This window comes from Triturus cristatus, chromosome 6 (genome assembly GCF_964204655.1).
Source record: "Triturus cristatus chromosome 6, aTriCri1.1, whole genome shotgun sequence".
NCBI classification, from domain to species: Eukaryota; Metazoa; Chordata; class Amphibia; order Caudata; family Salamandridae; genus Triturus; species Triturus cristatus.
The window spans coordinates 1,814,881,765-1,814,903,388 of record NC_140589.1 but is presented as its reverse complement, the minus strand read 5'-3'; the positions used below and the strand labels follow the sequence as shown (position 1 = coordinate 1,814,903,388).

The following is a 21,624-nucleotide window of genomic DNA, read 5'->3' as shown; positions in this document are numbered from 1 at the left end:
TGCCTCTACAGACGCATGACGCAGGAATCCTTACTCCCCCTGTCTATCCTGAAGCTCAAATGGGAAGCAGATATAGGGGGGACATCCCGGATAAGGCGTGGGGAGAGCTAGCGGAGAGGGCCTGGAAGAGCACGAGGAATGCAAGGTTTCAATTGGTGCATTTCCATTTTTACATAGAGCATACCTTACCCCAATAAAACTTCACGCATATTTCCCGGACCAATCAGCGGCATGCCCGAGAAGTAACACAGAAAGCGCAGATTTTAAACGCATGTTATGGGGTTGCCCGTTCCTAGACAGTTACTGGGCGGAGGTAATGACAACATGATCAGACCTCACTGATAGAGAGCTGGATACAACCATGGCTCATTGAATTTTGCACTGGTTTCCCCACACGTCCAAGAACAAAATTACTAGCAAATTTATAGACCTGAGGCTGCTCCTGGCCAAACGGAACACCACCCCCCATTGGAAGGCAAAACAGGGCCCTAGCATAGCAAAGTAGAAAGCAGAATTCCCAAAGTGGGCCGAATGTGAGGGAGTGATTAGGTTACAAATAGCGAAGAGCACCGAGAGTGAAAAGGCCCTGGAACGGGCAAGAGCGTGGGAAGCGCTCATTGTGCCACATAAATCTCCCGAAACGGAGGGGGATGACGCATCTGCAGGCGACCCTGTGGCAGCTATGGACTAACGCATAAGCAGCTCTAAGATCACTTCGATCTAAAGCCTCACGTTCAGTAGTGGTGCTCGCCAAGCAAGCCAGATGGCACTCTGGACCGCAGCCTCCTATATGAATTAGTCGCCCCACGCAGATAACAGTTCTATTGGCTTATTACAGCCTGCACTTAAGTGACACGCCTGGGTGGGTGGCGGGGGGGGGGCTGTTGGGGCTAGTTGGGGATGGGAATTTTCATTGGTTGCAAATACTTATCGTGTTGACCGTATGCAGTGCCTGAACAGTTGATATGGACATCATATGGTGCTTCAGCTATGCCAGATTTGCACTGCGACTTTGCTACCTATCTGGGGTATGTAACCGAAACCCCTTTTTGGATGTATGGAAAATCAATAAAAATGGTTTTAAAAAGAAGAATAATCAGAATGAGCTATCCTCAGTCTCGCCTTCCCTTTTTGAGGAACCATTGGATCAACAGCAGTGGGGCGAATGAGCACAGAAGACCACAGTACCACAGAAGGCGAAAGGTGTCTCTTAGAGACCCTTGGAGCAGAAATTCTAGGGCCCAGATTGGTAAACAATGCATATTTTTAGAGTTAGTCAAAAGGTCTACTAAGGAAATTCCTAACTGGATGAGAAAACTCCGAGCCACCTCTGGGTATTGCGGATTCTCATTGTTGCCAAGATAACCTCTGTTGATTTCAATTGCCATGATGCTGAGGAACCATCCTGGGTGGCCGACCTGTGAAGATCATCCACTGCCAAAGCTCGTTGCAGCACCACATGGTGGTCATGTTGTCCTCCATCACCTGAATTGTCTTGCACTTGAAGTTAGATAAAAAGGCATTAGGATCATCTGGATGCAGCTCGACAAGGTTTATAAGATGATGCTACGTCATCTAAGATCAGAGGCCTCTGCTCTCCACCCTATCCAAGTGCCAGTCCCTGCCCAGACACGACTCGTTCATATCCACTGGGAGCACCTGAGAAGGCACGGAGAATAGTCTGCCGCACGTCAGATTGGCATCCATCATCCACCAATGAAGTTCCTGGGCCTAAATGCAAATACGGTCTGAAAGGTATTCAGATTGCTGGGCCCTTATTCCACTGGAGAACCGGCATGTGCCAATGGGTGTGGGGCAATAGTAGGATACACGATGCCAATAGCCATAAAAGCCTTGCACCCATCAAGGCCATGGCAAACGCATTTGCCTGAAACATAAGGATCATAGCCTGAATATCCTGCACTCTATACAGGGCAGAATGGCCTTCAAACTCATTGTGTCCAGAACAGACCCTATAAACTGGATTCTGAACACAGGCGGAAGATGGGATTTTGGCTCATTGATGGAGAATGCCAGAATTAGAAAAAATTATACAGCTGCACGTAGGTGGTCCAAGACTAGGTGCGTTGATACATGGTGCCCAAAAGCACACCTGAGAGATCTGGAACAATTAAAAAAAATTCAGCATGGTCTCTCAGGCAGTTGCAATTTGCTGTGGAGGCCCAAGGACCTCAGGGTGGATCGGCTCAAGATTCGCCATTGTAGGTCAAAACGAGAGTCAGGTTCTTCAAACGGCGGTTCTGTGACCTCTCCCTGAAAGAACCACTTAATTTCCTTTTCGAATTACCTTAACAATGTGAGCGAAAGCAGTAGCTGCTTCAGGATTTCGAATGGGACTGATCCAGTTATTTGTGTTTAGGGAGACAGAGTTTGGTGCCCGCTCCAAAATAGCCTTATGGTGCATCAGAGAGCATCTGTTGCAGGACCTAAGTGCCTGGATAGCCTCCTTGGGTAATAAGGTGCGCCATACCAATCGATATAACATAACAACCCATGCTTGATACTCAACCACTAAAGAAAGATTTCAAACAAGTCTGTAACCAACATCTGTCCCTGAAATAGTTTAAATCTAATCCTTTTAGGGGGCGACAGAAGTACAGATGTCCTAAAGGATAGGAAAACAAGTCTTGGCAAACACAGAAATTGGTAGCAGCAGAACTACAGATTATGTGAAAAGTGTGGAAAAATAAGAACGGAGAACAGCTCGCAGTTGATGCCTATATATGGTTCTGAGTCATCATTTCCCGGGGTGGGACGAGAGTTGATGGAGCCAGTTGCCAGCATGTAAGAGATACTGCAAAGACGTTCCGGATCCAGTTTGCTGTCTGGTGAAATGCACAAGGCAAGGAATCTGTCCTTAAAAAGCTCCATTAGAAGGAACGTGAGGGACATTAAATAAGTCAGAAGCAAGTGTTGTAAATGGATAATTTTCAGTTATTTGGGAGGAGAGGGTGTTTTCCACATTTATTTTGAAAAAGATTTTTCATGACAGGTGTCAGAAGAACCATTTACTTTATCCCCTAACACTTCTCAGAGGATTCGACGGTCTGCTTGTCCATGGATGCAGTAGTCGACGTCGAGTGCTTCGACAGCCCTGCTCCCTTCGAGGACTTTGGCTCGCTTTTGCGAGTATCAGTGGAGTGTTTAGGGTTCGACGACTCTTACCTCCTTCGACGTTTTCTTTTCGACCTCGACGACCAAGACATCCTCTGGTCCCTTTACTATGCTGTCTTCCTCTCCGCTGGAGAGTCCCAAATCTCGGAGCGATGGGGGTGTCCCCTGCCCCTGCATGTTGTAGTTTGCTCTTCTCTCCCTCTCCCTTACTCTGAGGGTCTTCGGGGTGAACGCTGCACAGGCGTTGTAGTCCTCGATTCGATGGTCGAGCGTCAGGCAGAGATTGCAGACCGGGTGTTGGTCCTTTTGCGCGTACTTGTTGTGGCAGTTCGCGCAGAATTTAAACGGAGTTTTGTCCATCACCGCCCTCAGGGAGCCCCCTGTATGCGCATTCTCCTTTGAAACGTCGAATTCTTCGATGTTCTCTCTTCTGTCGTCGACCTTCTTCCTTACTTGATCTCCGGTGTCTTCCCCGGTTATATATTCTAAAGTTTTCTTCTATTTTTGTCGATTCTTCTCTCCAAAGTTCTTGGAGCTCCTTCGCTGTTGATCCAGACCCAACGGCAGAAAAAAGAATCTGAAGATGGCGACCAAAGGTGGGAGCTTCCGGAGGAAGGAGTAGTTTCTTTTCTGTAACTCCAGTTCTGTAGAAGGGGTATCTCTGTTATAGTCATAATCTAGTGAATAGTCCCGCCCATGTGCGCGGACCCCGGAGCAATAAAAATAATCTCTTAAATTGTCAAGCCATGCAGACCTGCATCTACACTTAAGAGAGAATTTCAAAGACAGATAATGCAGCCGATATCCCCAGGCCACACTGTCCAGTACTTCAACTAGAAAGAATTCCACCAACAACCACCAACAGCACTGCCTGTCCAGCTTTTTCCACAGAGAAAAACCTGCCAGCAAAAGCCTCTGGAATGATAGAGAGGAAGGAATGGACAGACAAGCCCCATAGGCTGCCATTATGTGGCTCAGAACAGGATACTGTGCCTTTAAGAAAACTTTCCAGAACTTTTCCAGTATCCCAGAATGCACAGCAGGTCCCTTTTACTTTCAGTTATTTTTGAAGGCGTAGCACGCCAGACCTGTAGCATTCCTTATATTAACATTCATCTCTCCACCGGGGAGGAGGGCGGGCGCTTAGGACTATAACAGAGATACCCCTACTACAGAACTGGAGTTACAGAAAAGAAACTACTCCTTCTGTAGTAGGGGATCTCTGTGTATAGTCGTAATCTAGTGAATAGAATGGCAAGCCCATCCCCACACAAAAACAGCGGTGGAGAAGATTACAAAATAATACCACTACTGTGCGAACAAATTTCGCAGCGAAGCCTGCCCAACCTGAGCATCTGCCCTGGCATCCGCGTCCAGACAGTAATGCGCAGCAAAGGTATGGACCGACTTCCAAGTGGCCGCCTTGCAGATTTCCGCAATCCGAACATTACGCAGCAAAGCCGTCGTGGCAGCTTTGCCCCTGGTGGAATGAGCCTTAGGTTTACCCCCTAAGGTCTTATTAGCCTTTTGATAACACAATTGTATGCAGGACACAATCCACCGAGAAATGGACTGCTTAGAAGTCGCAAGACCAGTCCTGACTGAGCCATAATTAACAAACAATTGGTCAGACCTACGAATATCCGTGGTCTTATCCAGATAAAATTTCAACACCCTCCGAACATCCAGGGAATGGAGAGACCTTTCCGCTGGCGAAGAGGGATTCTGAAAGAACGTAGGTAAAGTTATGGTCTGGTTGACATGAAAATCAGAGATAACCTTAGGAAGAAATTTAGGGTGAGTACGCATCACAACCTTAGCAGCATGAAATACAGTATAAGGTTCTTGACAACATAATGCCTGAAGTTCACTCACCCTGCGGGCCGATGTAATGGCCACTAGGAACGCCGCCTTCCAGGATAGGTGCTGCAATGAAGCCTTGTGAATGGGTTCAAAAGGCTCCTTCATCAGTCTGGACAGCACCACATTCAGGTCCCAGGAAGGCGAGGGAAGTCTGACGGGTGGAAACACTTTCTTCAAGCCTTCCAAAAAATCCTTGACCACAGGGATCTGAAAGAAGGAAGTCTGTGAAGGGCATTTCCTGTAAGCAGTCAAAGCAGCCAAATGAACCTTAATGGAATGGAAATTAAGGCCAGACTGCGCCAGATGTAAAAGGTATGGAAGGATGACATCTTCCTTACATGTTGTCGGATCAAAGTTCTTGGACTTACACCAGATACAGAACCTCTTCCACTTGTAAGCATAGGATGTCCTAGTGGAAGGTCGCTTAGACTCCTTCAGAATGTCCATACAATCGTCTGGTAGATTCAGATGGCCATATTGCACTATTTCAGGAGCCATGCCGCCAAACCCAAAGACGAGAGGTTGGGGTGCACCATCCGCCCCCCGAACTTCGTGAGAAGGTCCGGCCTGCACGGCAACCGCATGTGAGGAAGGAGAGACCGGTGAAGAAGGTCCGTGAACCACCACTGCCTGGGCCACTCCGGGGCGATCAGGATCATCCGCGCCCTGGACTGGGACAGCTTGATGAGCACCGCCGGAATCAGGGGAATGGGAGGAAAAGCGTACAGAAAGCTGTTCGACCAATCGATCCATAGCGCATTCCCCAGCGTCCCCCGCTGGTAGTACCTGGATGCGAAGACTCGGCATTTGCTGTTTTCGGCGGTGGCGAACAGATCTACGTCTGGAGTCCCCCACCTTGCGAAGACTTCTCCTAGTACTTCGTCGTTTATGACCCATTCGTGGTTTTCCTGAATCAGCCTGCTCAAGGCGTCCGCCTGAGCATTCTGCACCCCTGGCAGATGCGTGGCCGTAATCGTCAGTCCTCGGGCCAGCAGCCAGCGCCAGATCGCCTGCGCCTCCTGCGACAGAGTGTGCGATCTCGACCCCCCCTGCTTGTTGAGGTAATACATCGTGGTTGTATTGTCCGTCTGTATCAGCAGCGAGGTGGTCTGGAAGGACGGAAGGAAGGCCTTCAGTGCCAGGAAGACAGATCTGAGTTCCAGGAAATTGATGTGGTACGTCGATTCCAAAGGAGACCATTTTCCTTGAATCTGCTAAGTCCCCGGATTGCGCTCCCCAGCCCTGGAGAGAAGCATCCGTCACTACACTCGTCGTGGGAATGTCCTTGTGGAAGGGAACCCCCTTGAGGAGGTTTTCCGCCGAACACCACCATTTCAGAGACTGAAGAGAATGCAGCGACAGTCGTATCTTGTCGTCCCAAGAGCCTGTCCTCTGATCCCACTGATCCTCCAAGCACTCCTGCAGTGGTCTCATGTGAAGCCGTGCGTGAGGCGTGAGGAAGATACAGGAGGCCATCGATCCCAGTAGAGAAGACACCTTCCTCACTGTAGTCGATGGAGCAGTCCTGAGGTCCTGAGCCTTCCGAAGGAGTGATAACCGTCTCTCCTCCGAAGGAGACACGCTTGCTGACCGCGCATCGATGGAGGCCCCCAGGTACTGTATGCACTGGACCGGAGTCGTGACCGATTTAGACATGTTGGCGTGTAACCCCAGCTTGTGTAAGAGAGCGCACGTCCATCGGAAGTGATCTTGTGCTTCCGAGAAGGATGAAGCCTTGATCAGCCAATCGTCCAGATACGGGTAGACAAACACCTTGTTCCTCCGCAGGTGTGCCGCCACCACCGCCATGCACTTCGAGAAGGTCCTGGGAGCAGACTTTAGCCCGAATGGCAGTACTGTGTATTGATAGTGATTGGCGCCGACTTGGAATCGCAGGAACTTCCTGTGCTTCCTTGCTATGGGCACATGGAAGTACGCATCCTGTAGATCTATGGCACAGAGCCAGTCTCCCCGTTGCAGCTGAGGGTAAATCTGGTGCAACGATAGCATGCGAAACTTCTCTCTGCGAATCCATTTGTTTGCTGTCGCAAATCCAGAATGGGCCTGAACTCGTTCTTGTCCTTCTTGCGAACGAGGAAGAACCGAGAGAACAGACCTCTTCCCCTTTGAGACAGAGGTACTTCTTCTACCGCCTTTTTTCTCAACAAGATGTCTGCCTCCGCCTGGAGCTCTCTCAGCTGGAATCGAGAGCTGACCGGCGGAATCGCTGGAGGCGGGCTGATAAACCGAAGACTGTATCCATTGCAAACAATATTCAGCACCCACTTGTCCTGAGTAATTTTTCTCCACTCTGCCGGAAAAAATTGAATGCTTCCCCCCCCACTGGAGTGGGTAACGGTTGAGGGGGAAGTAGCCGCTCAGGGCTGAGACCCGGCCGGGCCCTTGGTAGTGGTAGTAGCCTGCTGGCCTCCTCTACCCCTCTGGCGCTTCTGGAAGGGCTTGCGGAACTGCTGCTGTTGTTGCTGCTGCTGTCCCGAACCCTGCCCACGCCCTCTGCCCGAAGACCCGAACCGCCTCTGGAACGGGCGCTTCTTCTTCTCGGCCTTCTCCAACCCAACGGCCGTCAGGGTTTCCGCCTCCGCCTTCATGCGGGCCATCTCATCGTCCGCATGTTTCCCGAACAGGGTTTCCCCCGAGAAGGGCAAGTTGGCCACTCTTTGCTGCGCCTCTGGCTTGAGGGACGTCAGGCGCAGCCACGAATGCCGCCTCTGGTGGACGCCATGACAGTAGGCGTGGGCGGCCAGCAAGGATACATCCGCCGCTGCGCCGATCACCTGATTAGAAACCAGCATGCCTTCGCGCACTGTCTCCAAGAAGTCCTCCTTCTTGTCCCGGGGCAGCAGGTCCGCATACTGCTGCAGGGACTCCCACAGGGCCCGGTCGTAACGGCCCAACAAAGCCCCTGCACTCGCCGCCTTCATGGTGGTGGCGGCGGTCCCACACACTTTCCTGCCCGCAGAGTCCAGCCAGCGGCTTTCCTTGTCCGGCGGGACCGTCGACGAAGGGGCGGTCGCATGTTGTTTCCTCGCCGCCGTCACGATGACCGAATCCGGCTTCGGGTCCACTCTCAAAAAGGTAGGGTCCGACTCCGGGGCCCTATACTTTTTCATGAGCCTGGAGGGGGCGGCCTTCGTCATCGCGGGAGTGAGGAACAGCTCCAACGCGGGTTCCACCAGTCCTGGTACAAGAGGCAGTAGAGGGCGAGACAGATGTTTCTTATGAAGTGTCTCAAATATCACGTACGTCGTGGGTGTTGGAACCGTCACCGTGATACCCAACTTTGCTGCCCCTCTCAACAGCACCTCTTGGAAAGAGACCAAATCGTCCACCGGAGACACCCTAGTCCCCGGTGAGTCCGACAGCGTCGGGGAAAAGTCTCTGGTCGAGGCGCGCGTGTGCGACCTGGACCTGTGCCTCCTACGGCGTCGTCCTGAGTCCGACGATGACCGTCCACGGCTCCGTGACCTTCTCCTCCTGTGAGCGGGAGCGCGACCTCTTCGGCTTCGGCCTGTCCGCCGGTCTAGCCGGTCCCGGCGACCGCGGGCGTCGTGGCTTCAGGTCCCCTGCGGCAGAGTCTGGTACCTCGGAAGGGAAACCGACCGCGGGGGAACCGGCGGCGGTCCCACTGGAGTGCGTGGCAGCGACCGAGGTGGGGGCGGCGGAGGCAGTGTCCGCGGCTGTGGAGGCGGTGGTGGCGGTGGAGGTGGAGGAGGCGGCGTTGGTGGTGGTGGTGGTGGAGGAGGAGTCGGAGGAGGTGGGAGAGGAGGCGGTGACTGAGGCATCCGAGGAGGCGTATACACCACAGAGTACACCGATTCCGGTGACTCTCTCTTCCTCGACGTCGACCTTCTCCTCGACGTCGACCTTTTCTCCTCGACGTCAAACTTCTCCGACGGCGACCTTCGCCTCGACGGCGACCTGCGCCTCGACGGCGACCTGCGCCTCGACGGCGACCTGTGCCTCGACGGCAACCTGTGCCTCGACGGCAACCTGTGCCTCGACGGCGACCTGTGCCTCGACGGCGACCTGTGCCTCGATGCCGATCTCCTCGAGCGTCTCGACGTCCATCTCCTCTTCGGCGGCGACGTCGACCGCCTCCTCTTCATCGACGGCGAACGGCGATCTCCCCTCGACGGCGAGCGCCGACGCCGGGTCCGATCTCGACGCCGACTGCTGGACGGCGCCGAAGACGGCGTCGTCGCCGACGATGCCGATGTAGTCGACGGCGGCCTATTCAGGTCCCTCGACGTCGATCGTCGACGCCGCTTCTCCCCAGAGCCCTGGGGAGACGGCGAACAGACGGTGGTCATCATCCTCGACGTCGCCGTTGACGCCCTCGACGGGGAGTGGGAGCGCTTACTGGTCTTCCTGCCCCTGGGGAGCCCCCCAGAGGCCTCAGTATGGGCCAAATCAGCCCCTCCAGACCCACCTGGTGCCTTCAGTCTTCTCTTCTCCAGAACTTGAAGCCTGATTTTCATTCTGTCCCTCAGGGTCCTGGCTGAGAACGAGTGGCAGATGGTACAGCCTTCAGGCACGTGGGACTGGGGAAGGCAACCTATACACACCTCGTGGGGATCAGTTTTAGCCTTCTTTCTACCACATTCCGGGCACTTGTCGAACAAGCCAGGCATGTTGACAGTACCAGCTACTAGGCACTTGAAAAAGTGACAAAAATTGACAAAATCTCCAAAAAACCCTTGAAAAGGGGAGAGCTCAATGCTCCAGGGTCCTGCTAGCAGGAGCCGGAAAAAAGAACTGAAAGTAAATGGGACCTGCTGGGCATTCTGGGATACTGGGGAAAGTTCTGGAAACCTGGAAAGTTTTCTTAAAGGCACAGTATCCTGTTTTAAGCCACATAATGGCAGCCTATGGGGCTTGTCTGCCCACTCCTTCCTCTCTATCATTCCAGAGGCTTTTGTTGGTAGAGGCAGGGTTTTTTCCATTGGGGAGAAAAACTAGACAGGCAGTGCTGTTTGTGGATGTTGGTGGAATTCTAGTTGAAGTACTGGACAGTGTAGCCTGTGGGTATAGGCTGCATTATCTGTCTTTAAATTAAATTCTCTTAAAGGTGTATGCAGGTCTGCATGATTTGTCACCTTTTAGAGATTATTTTTTATTGCTCCGGGGTCCACGCACATGGGCGGGACTATTTACTAGATTATGACTATACACAGAGATCCCCTACTACAGAACACTGGAGATCTTGAGTCATTGATTTGTGTTTCTAAGTTAATTTGTTACCTGAATTCACTATATGTAGAGTTATCAATTAAGGTTGTCAGTTCTATTAAAACGTACAGCACAACTGCTCAAAAACTGAACTAAGTTACCCACGAGGAGCCTACTGCCCCTCACATCCACTACTCTCACGTAATCTCCCCTAAAGTGAAGTCAGCGGATTGATCACTATATTTGCACACCTCAAGCACTTCCATGCATCCTCAAACCGTACGTAGGCTTGACTGGACATCCTCAAAACAGACCCCTCTAGTTCCTCAACGCATATTGCATGTACTGCAGAGTGGACAGAAGTTCAACTGTAGTGACAAGCATGTGAAACTGCAAATGTTATCGTGTTCTTCACTGGCACTGAGTGGAGCGATTATATTTAGCTTCCAACATATTGACATTAAAAATGCATTTTAAATTCAAACATTTAATGATGAAAATGTGCAAGGATATAGAAAAATACTCACTTGTAGACATTATACAAGCTCATGGGTAGAGTTACAGTAACGGCACATCCTAGAAGGGAAAAAACAAAACCATCATCTACAGGGGCAAAAAAATTACTGTTTCACTATGAATTGTAACTAATCTACTAGGTAACAGCAACACAGGCTACGATACAATACAATTACTTTGTGAAATACTAAACTGTATAATTATTTCAGCACAATATTTTAAGTCAGACAAATGGCTGCAGGCTTTGAGATGCTCAGAAACATTCAATTCCAATAGTGAAAAAGATTTAGTTGTTCTTCATGTGGTGTATGTATCTGCCAGTTACAGTACCAGATGCTTGGAAGAAGCAATTCAATGGCATTGGCTCTTTACCCAAAGTCGGGCTACAGCTGCTCCATGCATGCTTTTCAATAGCTGCAGGTGACTGGTTATGCTCCCCCTGCTAGTGTGGATACTGAGGGGGCAGAGTTAGAAACCCAGTTATTTGGTCAAAGCGGTGAGTTCACCCATCTACACGGTATGTGGTTAGCTGCGGTGTGTCCACCTACAGCACTGGTGCTTAGCTTGCTTTTTCCATAAATTATGAGTCTTTGTGGTACTGAAGTTTCTGGGTAGCTGATGCAGCTACCACAGCTGCCAAAAGGGCTACTAAAGACAACCACACCTTTCCTGAAACCTAAATACGGAGGTCTTTAATGCAACTTTATCAGCTCCAGGTCTACAACTTTTGGTGCAACTATATCCTTCTTCATTTTGTGCAGCTCATCCTTAAAGTTAGATCCAAAAAGAGTAATGCTTGTCAAAGGGAGAGTCATACGTTTTTTGCTGCTCAAACCAGTTTAAGACTTGAATACGACAGCCACTCTGTTGACTGGTGAATTGAAAATGGTTTGGCAGTTGCCATCAGCTCAAAATCCCACGATTGCTACCACAGTGCATATAACCTGGTTTAACACCAACAGACCCCACTTCACAAAGTCTTGTCTCTCTTCTCTAGGTTGGTCTTCTAAGAACCTTGGCATAGTTTACTAAAGAGTTACAACTCCCCTGGAGAACAGCTGAATTTGTAGCCAACGAGGTTGGAGAAGACTCCCATATGCTCCATCAGGCTACGAATTCCAATCTGTGTTGTGGCCAGAGTAAGGGAAATGTAATTTGTCCATTTTATGAAATCTGCCTAAAACAAGAACATGCCTGCGAAGGAGCCCTTGGTTGTACGGTCTCTACCCTTGCAAAAGATCTGGTCTGAGAGACCTCAAATACATGCAACGATTATAGCTTATGCAAGGATGGATAAGGCAGTGAAGAATACAGGCCTCCTGCTTTTTTTACGGTACTTTTAGTGTATGAAGGGTATTGGAGATTAACAGGGATAAATGCGACAGGGACACGACCGTTTGTATAATCACGGTATCAAGAGGAAGGGTAACAATTCAACCATCAGTAGAATGTCTATGGTTGCAACTTGTCACCTTAACTTGCAGTTCCTGCAGCTTGTGACACCCTGTAAAAAGGGTGCCGCGACAGGGCATATACTTACCACAGTGGAAAACAAAATATACACAACATACAATAGGAATCCGTGATTTTATAATACACACAAACTGAACAGAAGCATGTTTTTGTGGCCATCTTGCCTTCCATAAAGAGACAGTTCACCACATACAGCATACTTTCCAACTTGGGACTTTGTTTACGGTTGGTCTGCAGAATCATTTATTCTGTGTCCCTACTGTGCTGCTGCCAAGGTGATCATGATCCCTCTTTTTCACAAGAGAGGTGCTTGTTACTTTGTGGAACTGTAAAGTGACCTTAAATCTTACTATCCTTTGTTAAACTTGTATGCTTCTTTGTGGACCATTATTCTGAGTAACATTGTTGGCATGTGCTAATCATTCAAGGAATATTAATCAACATGCTGCAAACTGTAATGGAAATTTGAATGTGAAGGAGTGAGCATTCCTGCAGCAGTATACAGTTCAAATGACCTTATTTCTAGATTGTTTTATACGTTCTAAGGATTAGTATCTTAGGTTAATGGTAAAGGAGAAAGATGTGTTTTGCAAACATATTTTGAACAGCCTGCTTTATTTTCTTTCAGATACATATCCTGTCTTACATCTAATTTCAGCAAGCATCTAGGTGAGTCCACTGGAGAGCTTGAGCAAGATTAGACAAACAGCATTTATTTTTATGGCAGGTCAAGGGGTTGTCGTTTAAAGGTTTAAAACAGTATCCTTTTTAGGTCTCGCCTGACCCAGCGCATGCGCTGGTCTTGCGAGACTTATTGAGAGGGCTCCAAAAAGTGCTACCAGGCCAGCTCAGAGCTACAGTGCATATGCGCGGGCGCGGGCGCCGCGATTTACTGCGATTACTTTCACGGCCGCTTTGATGTTTGATCGGGATATCACTTTCTCTTTCGCGGCCGCTTTGCATAGCCAATAGATCTCGCTTTTGGGACCTTATAAGTATTTAGTTATGCAACTGTTGCATGGCTAAACACTTATAAGGTCCCAAAGGCGAGACCTATTGGCTATGCCAAGGCTTGTTGCATTTTGAAGGCAATGTCAAAAGCAATATGCCTGTCCAAACCCAGAGAGAAGAGGATCTGGGGTGCTTTCCTCCAAGGATCAGCTTGTGTGCTCTTCCTTCCCACTCATTTCGGACAACAGGAATTTCAACTACTTATGAACCCTAGAAATCTGGTAATAGTGTTCTCTCCCAAGATGGTGGATGAGAAAAGTTGAGGAATACCACCACCATAATAAGTGAAATGTTCTGATCCTTCTAGAGTTTTTTTTGCTAGGTATGGCCACAAGTGAATACTTCCCTGCATGATGTGTATCTGGTGTACAACCCCTCAGAAGTATAATTCTCGTACATGCAGGTCCAGGGGCACTCTTCATCAGGTGCTTGTCTGATATTTGTCAATCCTTGATGACAATTTCGATGATTAACAGTTTGAAGGCCAGTATTTCTTCAACATCAATGACCTAAATGTTATGCTCAACATCTATTGGGAAAGGGGTGGGGCAATTGTGACAGGAATGGTGTTACTGAAACTGCTTTCTAATGCCTTCATAGAGGGGGGTGGGTCAAAAGCGACCTCGCAAAGTAGTGAGGTAAACGCAATGGGTCACCTATGCTAGACAGCAGGACCAGCAGCAAACCCGGCTCTATAACTGTTCATACTTCTGAGATGATTTCCGCCCCCCCCCCCCCCCCCCCCCCCAAGACATTTCTGGGAAAGATGGATGCTCCTTTAGTAGAATTACTGACTGGGAGACAAAAGACACACAAGGTATGTGAATCCTTCTTAGATATAACTTTTCATTTATGTTCACAAAAGGAGACAGGAGTAGTTTCTTTTCTGTAACTCCAGTTCCGTAGTAGGGGTATCTCTGTTATAGTCATAATCTAGTGAATAGTCCCGCCCATGTGCGTGGACCCCGGAGCAATAAAAATAATCTCTTAAATTGTCAAGCCATGCAGACCTGCATCTACACTTAAGAGAGAATTTCAAAGACAGATAATGCTGCCTATATCCACAGGCTACACTGTCCAGTACTTCAACTAGAAAATTCCACCAACATCCACCAACAGCACTGCCTGACCAGCTTTTTCCACAGAGAAAAACCTGCCTCTACCAGCAAAAGCCTCTGGAATGATAGAGAGGGAGGAATGGACAGACAAGCCCCATAGGCTGCCATTATGTGGCTCAGAACAGGATACTGTGCCTTTAAGAAAACCTTCCAGAACTTTTCCAGTATCCCAGAATGCACAGCAGGTCCATTTTACTTTCAGTTCTTTTTTCCGGCTCCTGCTAGCAGGACCCTGGAGCATTGAGCTCTCCCTTTTCAAGGGTTTATTTGGAATTTGTTCACTTTTCAAGTGCTTATTACGTACCTTGTTGCCTTCCTTCTTGTGTGTGCTCTGTGTTGTCAACATGCCTGGCCTGTTTGACAAGTGCCCAGAGTGTGAGAGAAAGAAGGCCAAGTCAGACCCACACAGGGTGTGCATCGTCTGCCTTCCCCAGTCCCATGTTCCAGAGGAGTGTGACATTTCTCAATCTTTCTCAGCCAGGACCCTGAGAGAAAGATCAGGCTCCAAGGCCTGGAGGACAGAAGGCTGAGGGCACAAGGTGGGTCAGGACATGCTGAGGCTCCTGGGGGGCTCCCCAGTGGCAGGAAGCCCAGCAAACGTCCCCATTCTCCGTCGACGTGGATAGCTGCAGTCTGTTCACCGTCTCCCCAGGGCTCTGGGGAGAAACGGCGTCGACGCTAGCCGTCGAGGTAGCTGAGCAGTCCGCAGTCGACGACATCAGCGTCTTCGTCGACTTCTCCGTCGAGTCATCAGCGTCGAGACCAGTCCCGGCGTAGGCGCTCGCCGTCGACGAAGAGGAGAAGGTCGCTGTCGAGGGGATCCCCGACGTCGAGGACCTGTCGGAGGCGTTCGTCGACGCCGAGGCAGCGCAGGAGGAGTTCTGACGCCGGGAGTCCCTCGGGGTCACAAGGGAAGAGGACGGAGTTACCGGGCTCAGTGTACTCAGTGGTGTCTCCTCCTTCGGGCCCACCTGTGGCCCCGCCACGGTCGGTGTCGTTGCCTAGGTATCCGACGCCGCCGAAGGGTCGGTGTCGTTGCCTAGGTATCCAACGCCACCGAAGGGAACTCCGAGGCCGCGGCACCAGGTTATGCCGCCGGCGCCTGTGAGACCGGCTGGGCGGCCGAAGACAAACAGATCGCGCTCCCGCTCCCGACGGAGAGGAAGGTCACGGAGCCGTGGACGGTCGTCATCGACATCTGGGCGACGCCGCCGGAGGCGCAGAGCCAGATCCCGCACCCAATCGTCTACCAAGGACTACTCGCCGACGCTGTCGGACTCGCCAGTGACGGGTGTATCGCCTGTCAACTATGTAGTCTCCTTCCAGGAGATGCTACTGAGGGGTGCGGCCAAGCTAGGGATCACGGTGACGGTGCCAACACCTACGACGTCCGTGATCTTCGAGACGCTGCACAAGAAGCACCTGTCTCGTCCCCTGCTGCCACTAGTGCCGGGATTGGTGGAGCCCGCTACGGAGTTGTACCTCACTCCGGCGGTGACAAAATCAGCCCCCTCAAGGCTCCTGAAGAAGTATTGGGCGCCGGACTCGGACCAGACCTTTCTGCGGATGGACCCGAAACTGGATTCGGTGATCGTGACGGCGGCAAGGAAGCAGCATGCTACAAGGTATTTCTATGGAGATCCAAACTACATTTTAGGCAAAGTAGCTAAAAGTGGATAGAGCTCATTCTAGTATCATAACTGTTGAGATAACAAATGAACAGCTTCCAAACTTTGCAAACAATCTACACTTGGGCCAATGTCTGTTGTCTCAGAGAAGGGCCAGGAACTAGGATGAAGCAGACCTGCTCTAGAGGCATCTCGAGTAGGGAGCCCAGGGGCTGTATAAAGCAGAGGACATACCAGCCCATGTAAACACACATGGACTCCTAAAGGGACTCATGGGGGTCAAAGGTGAACCAGAGGGGACAGTAGACGGTCTCAAAATTGCCATTATGGCTCTGAAAAATTGAGCCATTTAGACTCCTGGAGCTAAAAACTCCAGGTACACCAGAATGGGCACCGGAGCAGCGAATGTTACATATGCGGCTGCCGCAGAAGGAACTGAATAAGGTGGATCCACAAGAGGAAGCTCACCAAGTAGAGTGATGTCCACGAGATCTGAATCTAAAGAGGAATCTGCAGTAGGCGGAGTATGGTGCGGTGACCTACCTCTCAGCTTGGATGGACGTCAAGGCGAGTTGTCATCATGCTGTCTCTTGTGCTTCCTCCTCTTTTCTTTAGAAGAATTTAATGACTACAACGGACGTGACTTCGAGGGAGACCCAAACCTTTAACGCAATTGGTGTTGAATGCGATGGCCACTGCAGGTGCGAGCCATAAGTGGTTTCCTCCCACGCTTTGACAGCCTTGAAGAGCATAAGGCTGCATTTATCAATCAACCTCAAGTTGTGAGGCGACCTCCACGCATGATTACATTTGTTAGGAAAAAAGAAAACATTTGAGAGAAAAAGGACTGATAAAAAAAGAGGTAGGAGAGCAGCTCCGGATACATGTAGAAGGGAGTGGAAAAAAGGGCATCAATATCAGTGAACCACGGTGGGCACTCTGTGGCTTCCGTGACTTTACCCTGTCATCACTTCCAGTGGCAGGATGGAGCCAGCACACTCTACCAGCACAGGGCAGGTATGGGAAAGTTTGCAGTTTCAGTCTCGTTCTTGGGAATAGTCAATAGTTGACCAATCTGCAGGTAGAAGTATACATCAAAAATATATTTGGTTGTCCACTATCTGTGGTGTACTGAGAATATGAGACAGTCCACTGCAGCGAGTTATCAAGGATAAATCAGTTGCATTTACTAATGTCCTCTGTGCACTATGAAATATCATTATACATAGGAGGGACAAGGAATTTTACTCATACTATAAGGAACTCTGTTCAATTACCTTGGACAGAAGCAAACCAGGAAATATCTGGTCTTGAACTTAGGATAGTGAACCCATACTGAGCCTCCCAAAATCTGGTGTTAATTAAAGAATTAAAAAAAAAAAAAAAAACTATAATCAAGAGTAGGGAAGATTGGGATACAATAGTGTTAAACACTGTTCCATGTATGGCTTACATGTGGTGCCACCACAGAAGCAGACCCAACATATTACTAATAAACCAAGTCTATGTTTCACTGAAGACAGTCAAATACAACAGCAGCAAAATAGATTTAGCTAGTTAAGACATGTTTTGTTGTAATGAGTAGATATCTAGGACACAAAAAATGCATATGCTGTTTTCATGAAGTTTCTTACCAACTATCATCGATGTGAAAAGGTCCCTGTATAGCAAATTGAACACAGCAGGCTTATACCAGGCTTCCACTCCAACTACTGCAGTCACCAAATAAACAATAGAAATGGTCTAGAAGATGAGAGAAGAGGAAATGTGCATTAAAAGGTTGAAGGTCCTCTTCTTTTATCCAACTACTATGTTCTGTTATCCTTAAATGTAAATCTCTTATCCATAGGTTTTTGAACTTTCCACAGTTGTTGCAGGTACTAGCGTCTCTGTCTGGGCCTGCAGCTGCTTAAACAAGCAATTAGAAAAACAGGAATCATGACTGGATCAGAGTAACTGTAACCCACTGGGTAACCAAAATCACACTTCGACAGTACACACCTGGCTTCACATCCCTGAAACAGATTCTGGGTGGTCTCCTTCGGAGCATTGGCCTGCACAACAGTTAATCAGAGAGACAGGGAAAACATGGGTTACTTACCTGCAACTGCAGTTCTACAGCAGTGGTATCTTTCATAGCTGCACAAGCTTGAATCTTCCCAGTCGCTGAAGTAACAGTCTCCAGTGCACACTGAACAGCATAGAGAACTGACTCCCATAGAAACAACAACAAAACAGTGAATGTTACACAGCCATTCAACCGGAGTTTGAAAAGACCTAACTTCTGCCAAGGAGGTTGAAGGGTCCTGAACTTCACTCCCTCCAGAGGTCATTACCTCTCAGATTTGCAAGCACATGTGATGCATAATCATACATGTACCAACAGGTGATCCAAAAGAAGTGGAGGAGGGATGGTCTCATGTGAATCCATGAGACCAAACATGGATTACTGCAGTTCTAAATATGGAACTTGTTTTTCCTCTTCTCCAGTACTGGATGTTTTACAGATTCCTAAATGTGAAACGAAACAGAAGAGCAAGTGGGAATAAGGCTCACTTTATTGAAAGAGATTGTGAAGTAAAGTTTCATCTACAGTCAAGGTAGAGGAGGAACTAGAACAAAGAGGGGTGGTTTGGACACCACTATTCTACTCCTTTTCCATGGAGGGGCTGTGGATCCACTAAGGTTTAAGAACTGGCTTGGATTGTTTCGCATTCAAATGGAATTTATTTTCTTGATGCTCCTTCAGCACCGCCTTTCTCAGTCCGTGGGAAACTGACCACCACTGTCTCCAAGTCTATGAACACAGGTGCTAAAGAATTGTCACACCTGCAAGAGTAGGGAGAAAATGGACAGGTTCATCTCTTAATCTATGTGAAAATTGGACAACCTTAAGTTCTCCAGTACTCTTAGCATGTGCGATGGCCATTACAGTGGCAGCCTCCCTGGCTCAATGGTTCATTAACAGTCTTCAAAATTCCTCAACAATGTAAGCTGATAATGGAGGACAGCCATCCAATAGTTTGCAACATGAGTGCACGAGGGAGGACTCCAGCTATCAGTCGCACATCAGGACCCTGCGCCGGAGAGGGCATGTATAGATATAAACTAGGCCATGGAGGAGATAGACCGCGTCAGGGAATCGGAAGCAGGCCTCCCTCTAAATGTGGACCACAATGCTCTGAACGGAGTAGCTCAGAGGAGACACCTTCACTGTAGGCCAGCTTCAGTGCCCTGCAAGCAGGTCTTCATCCAGAGGTCTAAATGCTAGTCCAGGAAGTAAGTCCAAATATAGTTCTATTCGCCACTGCTTCGTCATGCTGAGGCTTGTTCCAGTCAATGTTTCTGTTATTTTCAAAGTAGTTCCTCACCACCTAGTGTAGGTATGAACACCTTCTACTAAATTATATTGTTCTGGGATTTTATTCCAAGGATTCACAGTAATTTAAGCTAAAATTGTTTCCACGCATTACTCTGCTTTTCCTTCCTTACTCCACCAATGAGGTTAACCAAAACTGTTTGCCAAAATGCAAGCACTGTGAAAGTCCCCTTCTGCTTTAGTGCACCCTCAGAGTGCAATTTGTTTTGGAAACCTGCCTTAGTTTGATCCACAGGAGGCCAGAGAAACGGTGGATTCCTACAAACACAGCACCGATCGCTCAGAAAAAGCAGATTTGCTTGCCTTAACCTGTAACTGGAAAGGAAAATATTTGTGTTCTGTTTACTAAGTCACTTCTTGTGACGAGTGAGGCATGCATTACACCGAAAAATATAAAAATGGTCATGGTGAGCTCGACCCTACTCGCAGCAGCAGAAAATCATTGAAAGACAAGTGAATTCTGCAGAAAGAGGTTGACCTAAGTCCTACAGTTCCTTGTAATCAATAAGGTTCTATATCATACACCGAACGGGAAACTAATGCAGAGCTCAGAGGATGTTGCTAACATGCTTAAACCATCAAAAAAGCAGAATCCTCTAAGCACTGCTTTGGCACCAGCTGGATCGTAGTAAGTAAAGAACAGTCAGAGTTCTAAAACGTCCCTGTAATCCTATATAAGTAACACACAAAAAACATAACAAAGTTCTCCAAATTGTTATGCAGTTCACAGTAACTCGCCTAGTATTTGCGGATGCAGAGTACCATTATTTAAACTCAAAGGTCAATTATTCATTATGCCATACCGCTCTGCAGGTCTACGGTATATGTGCAACTCAAAGATTATTTTATTATTCATATTCTAGTCAAATGATGAATCATTCTTATGAACAAGTTATTTACCTTTGGTAATGGCCTTTTTGGTGGAAACTCTAGCCACAGATCCTCACCTTAAGAATTTCCCAAGCCGCCAGACTGGAGCCAGAGAATTTTCTCAGCGATGCTCCCCTCGCTGACAGGTGCACCATGTGCTCTGAGGTGATGTTGTTCAGGCCAGGAAATGAAGGAGTGGAATCGCATATTAGCCCCACCACTGCACATTATGATCAGTTTCTTAATCTTGCTCCCTCAATGCCCTCAGACGTGGAGCACCACAAACAAATTGCATCAACAGCGTGCCGAAATCCAACTTTGAAACATTTTATGTTGTCCAGGAGGCCAAAGAACGGGGAGATGGGGGCACTGACGAATTTTCAGTTACAGTACCCACTCGAGAGAGAGTTACTGAAGAGAAGTAACTTTTTTTCTCATGGATACTTCCTCACGTTAATGATACCATAGCAATCCGTTATTAATTAGGTCTCGCCTAGCATTGCAATGCGCATGCGCTGCTCGCTCTGCGAGACATATTGTGGTAGAGGAGATTTCAGAAGGGGACTTAAAGCCCCGCCCATCATTTTCATTGGCTGGCGTCATCATTTATGCTAAACGGTGGCCTCCGATTGAAAATGAGGTTTCTTTGTTACCGCCCTGTCTCCTTTTGGGACGGCCCATCCGGACTGGATCGTTTGCTGAACGGCTGTCGTGAGGGTATTACTTTTCTAAAGGAGGCGTGTAGTGACGGATCAGGTTTCCGAAGTCTGTTCTTTTTTTCTAAATGTTATTATCTGCCAGTGACGACATTACAAAACAGCACGCGCAGTCTACACCGAAATAAAACGTTCACGCTACTGTATTTTTCCTCACCTTAAATCTGATGTTTAGTTTAAACAGATTTCTGTACTGATATACATACAACATCTCCCTCCTCTGCCTCTAGAGCACACGTGTGCACCATCTCCCCCCTCTGTCAGCCGCCGAGTCTACCTTCAACCAGTCACTGCTCAACACCAGAGTCCAGCCTGTCTTTGTTGTTTATTGAGGTCTCAAGACATCCCTTCACAGCTGGATCAGGTTTCCGAAGTCTGTTTTTTCCTCTTCTAAATGTGATTATGTCTGCCAGTGACGACAATACAAAACAGAACCACGCACAGTCTACACCGAAATAAAACGTTCATGCTACAGTATTTTTCCTCACCCTAAATCTAATGTTTAGTTTAAACAGATTTCTGAGCTGATATACATACACCATCTCCCCCTCTGCCTCCAGAGCACACGTGTGCACCATCTCCCCCCTCTGTCAGCCGCCGAGTCTACCTTCAACCAGTCACTGCTCAACACCAGAGTCCAGCCTGTCTTTGTTGTTTATTGAGGTCTCAAGACATCCCTTCACAGCTGGATCAGGTTTCCGAAGTCTGTTTTTTCCTCTTCTAAA

The 21,624-nt window shown here is 48.6% G+C and overlaps 1 protein-coding gene across 1 annotated transcript in view; it reads right to left on the bottom strand.

The window, feature by feature from the left end:
• Positions 1–21,624, bottom strand: part of SELENOI (selenoprotein I) — a 309,374-nt gene that overhangs the window by 134,443 nt on the left and 153,307 nt on the right. Inside the window, exons 6-7 of the mRNA XM_085613176.1 lie at positions 17,569–17,677; positions 10,716–10,764 (exon numbers count right to left, since the gene is read on the bottom strand). Coding sequence (XP_085469302.1) covers positions 10,716–10,764; positions 17,569–17,677 — 158 coding nt within the window. The remainder of the gene's footprint in view (positions 1–10,715; positions 10,765–17,568; positions 17,678–21,624) is intronic.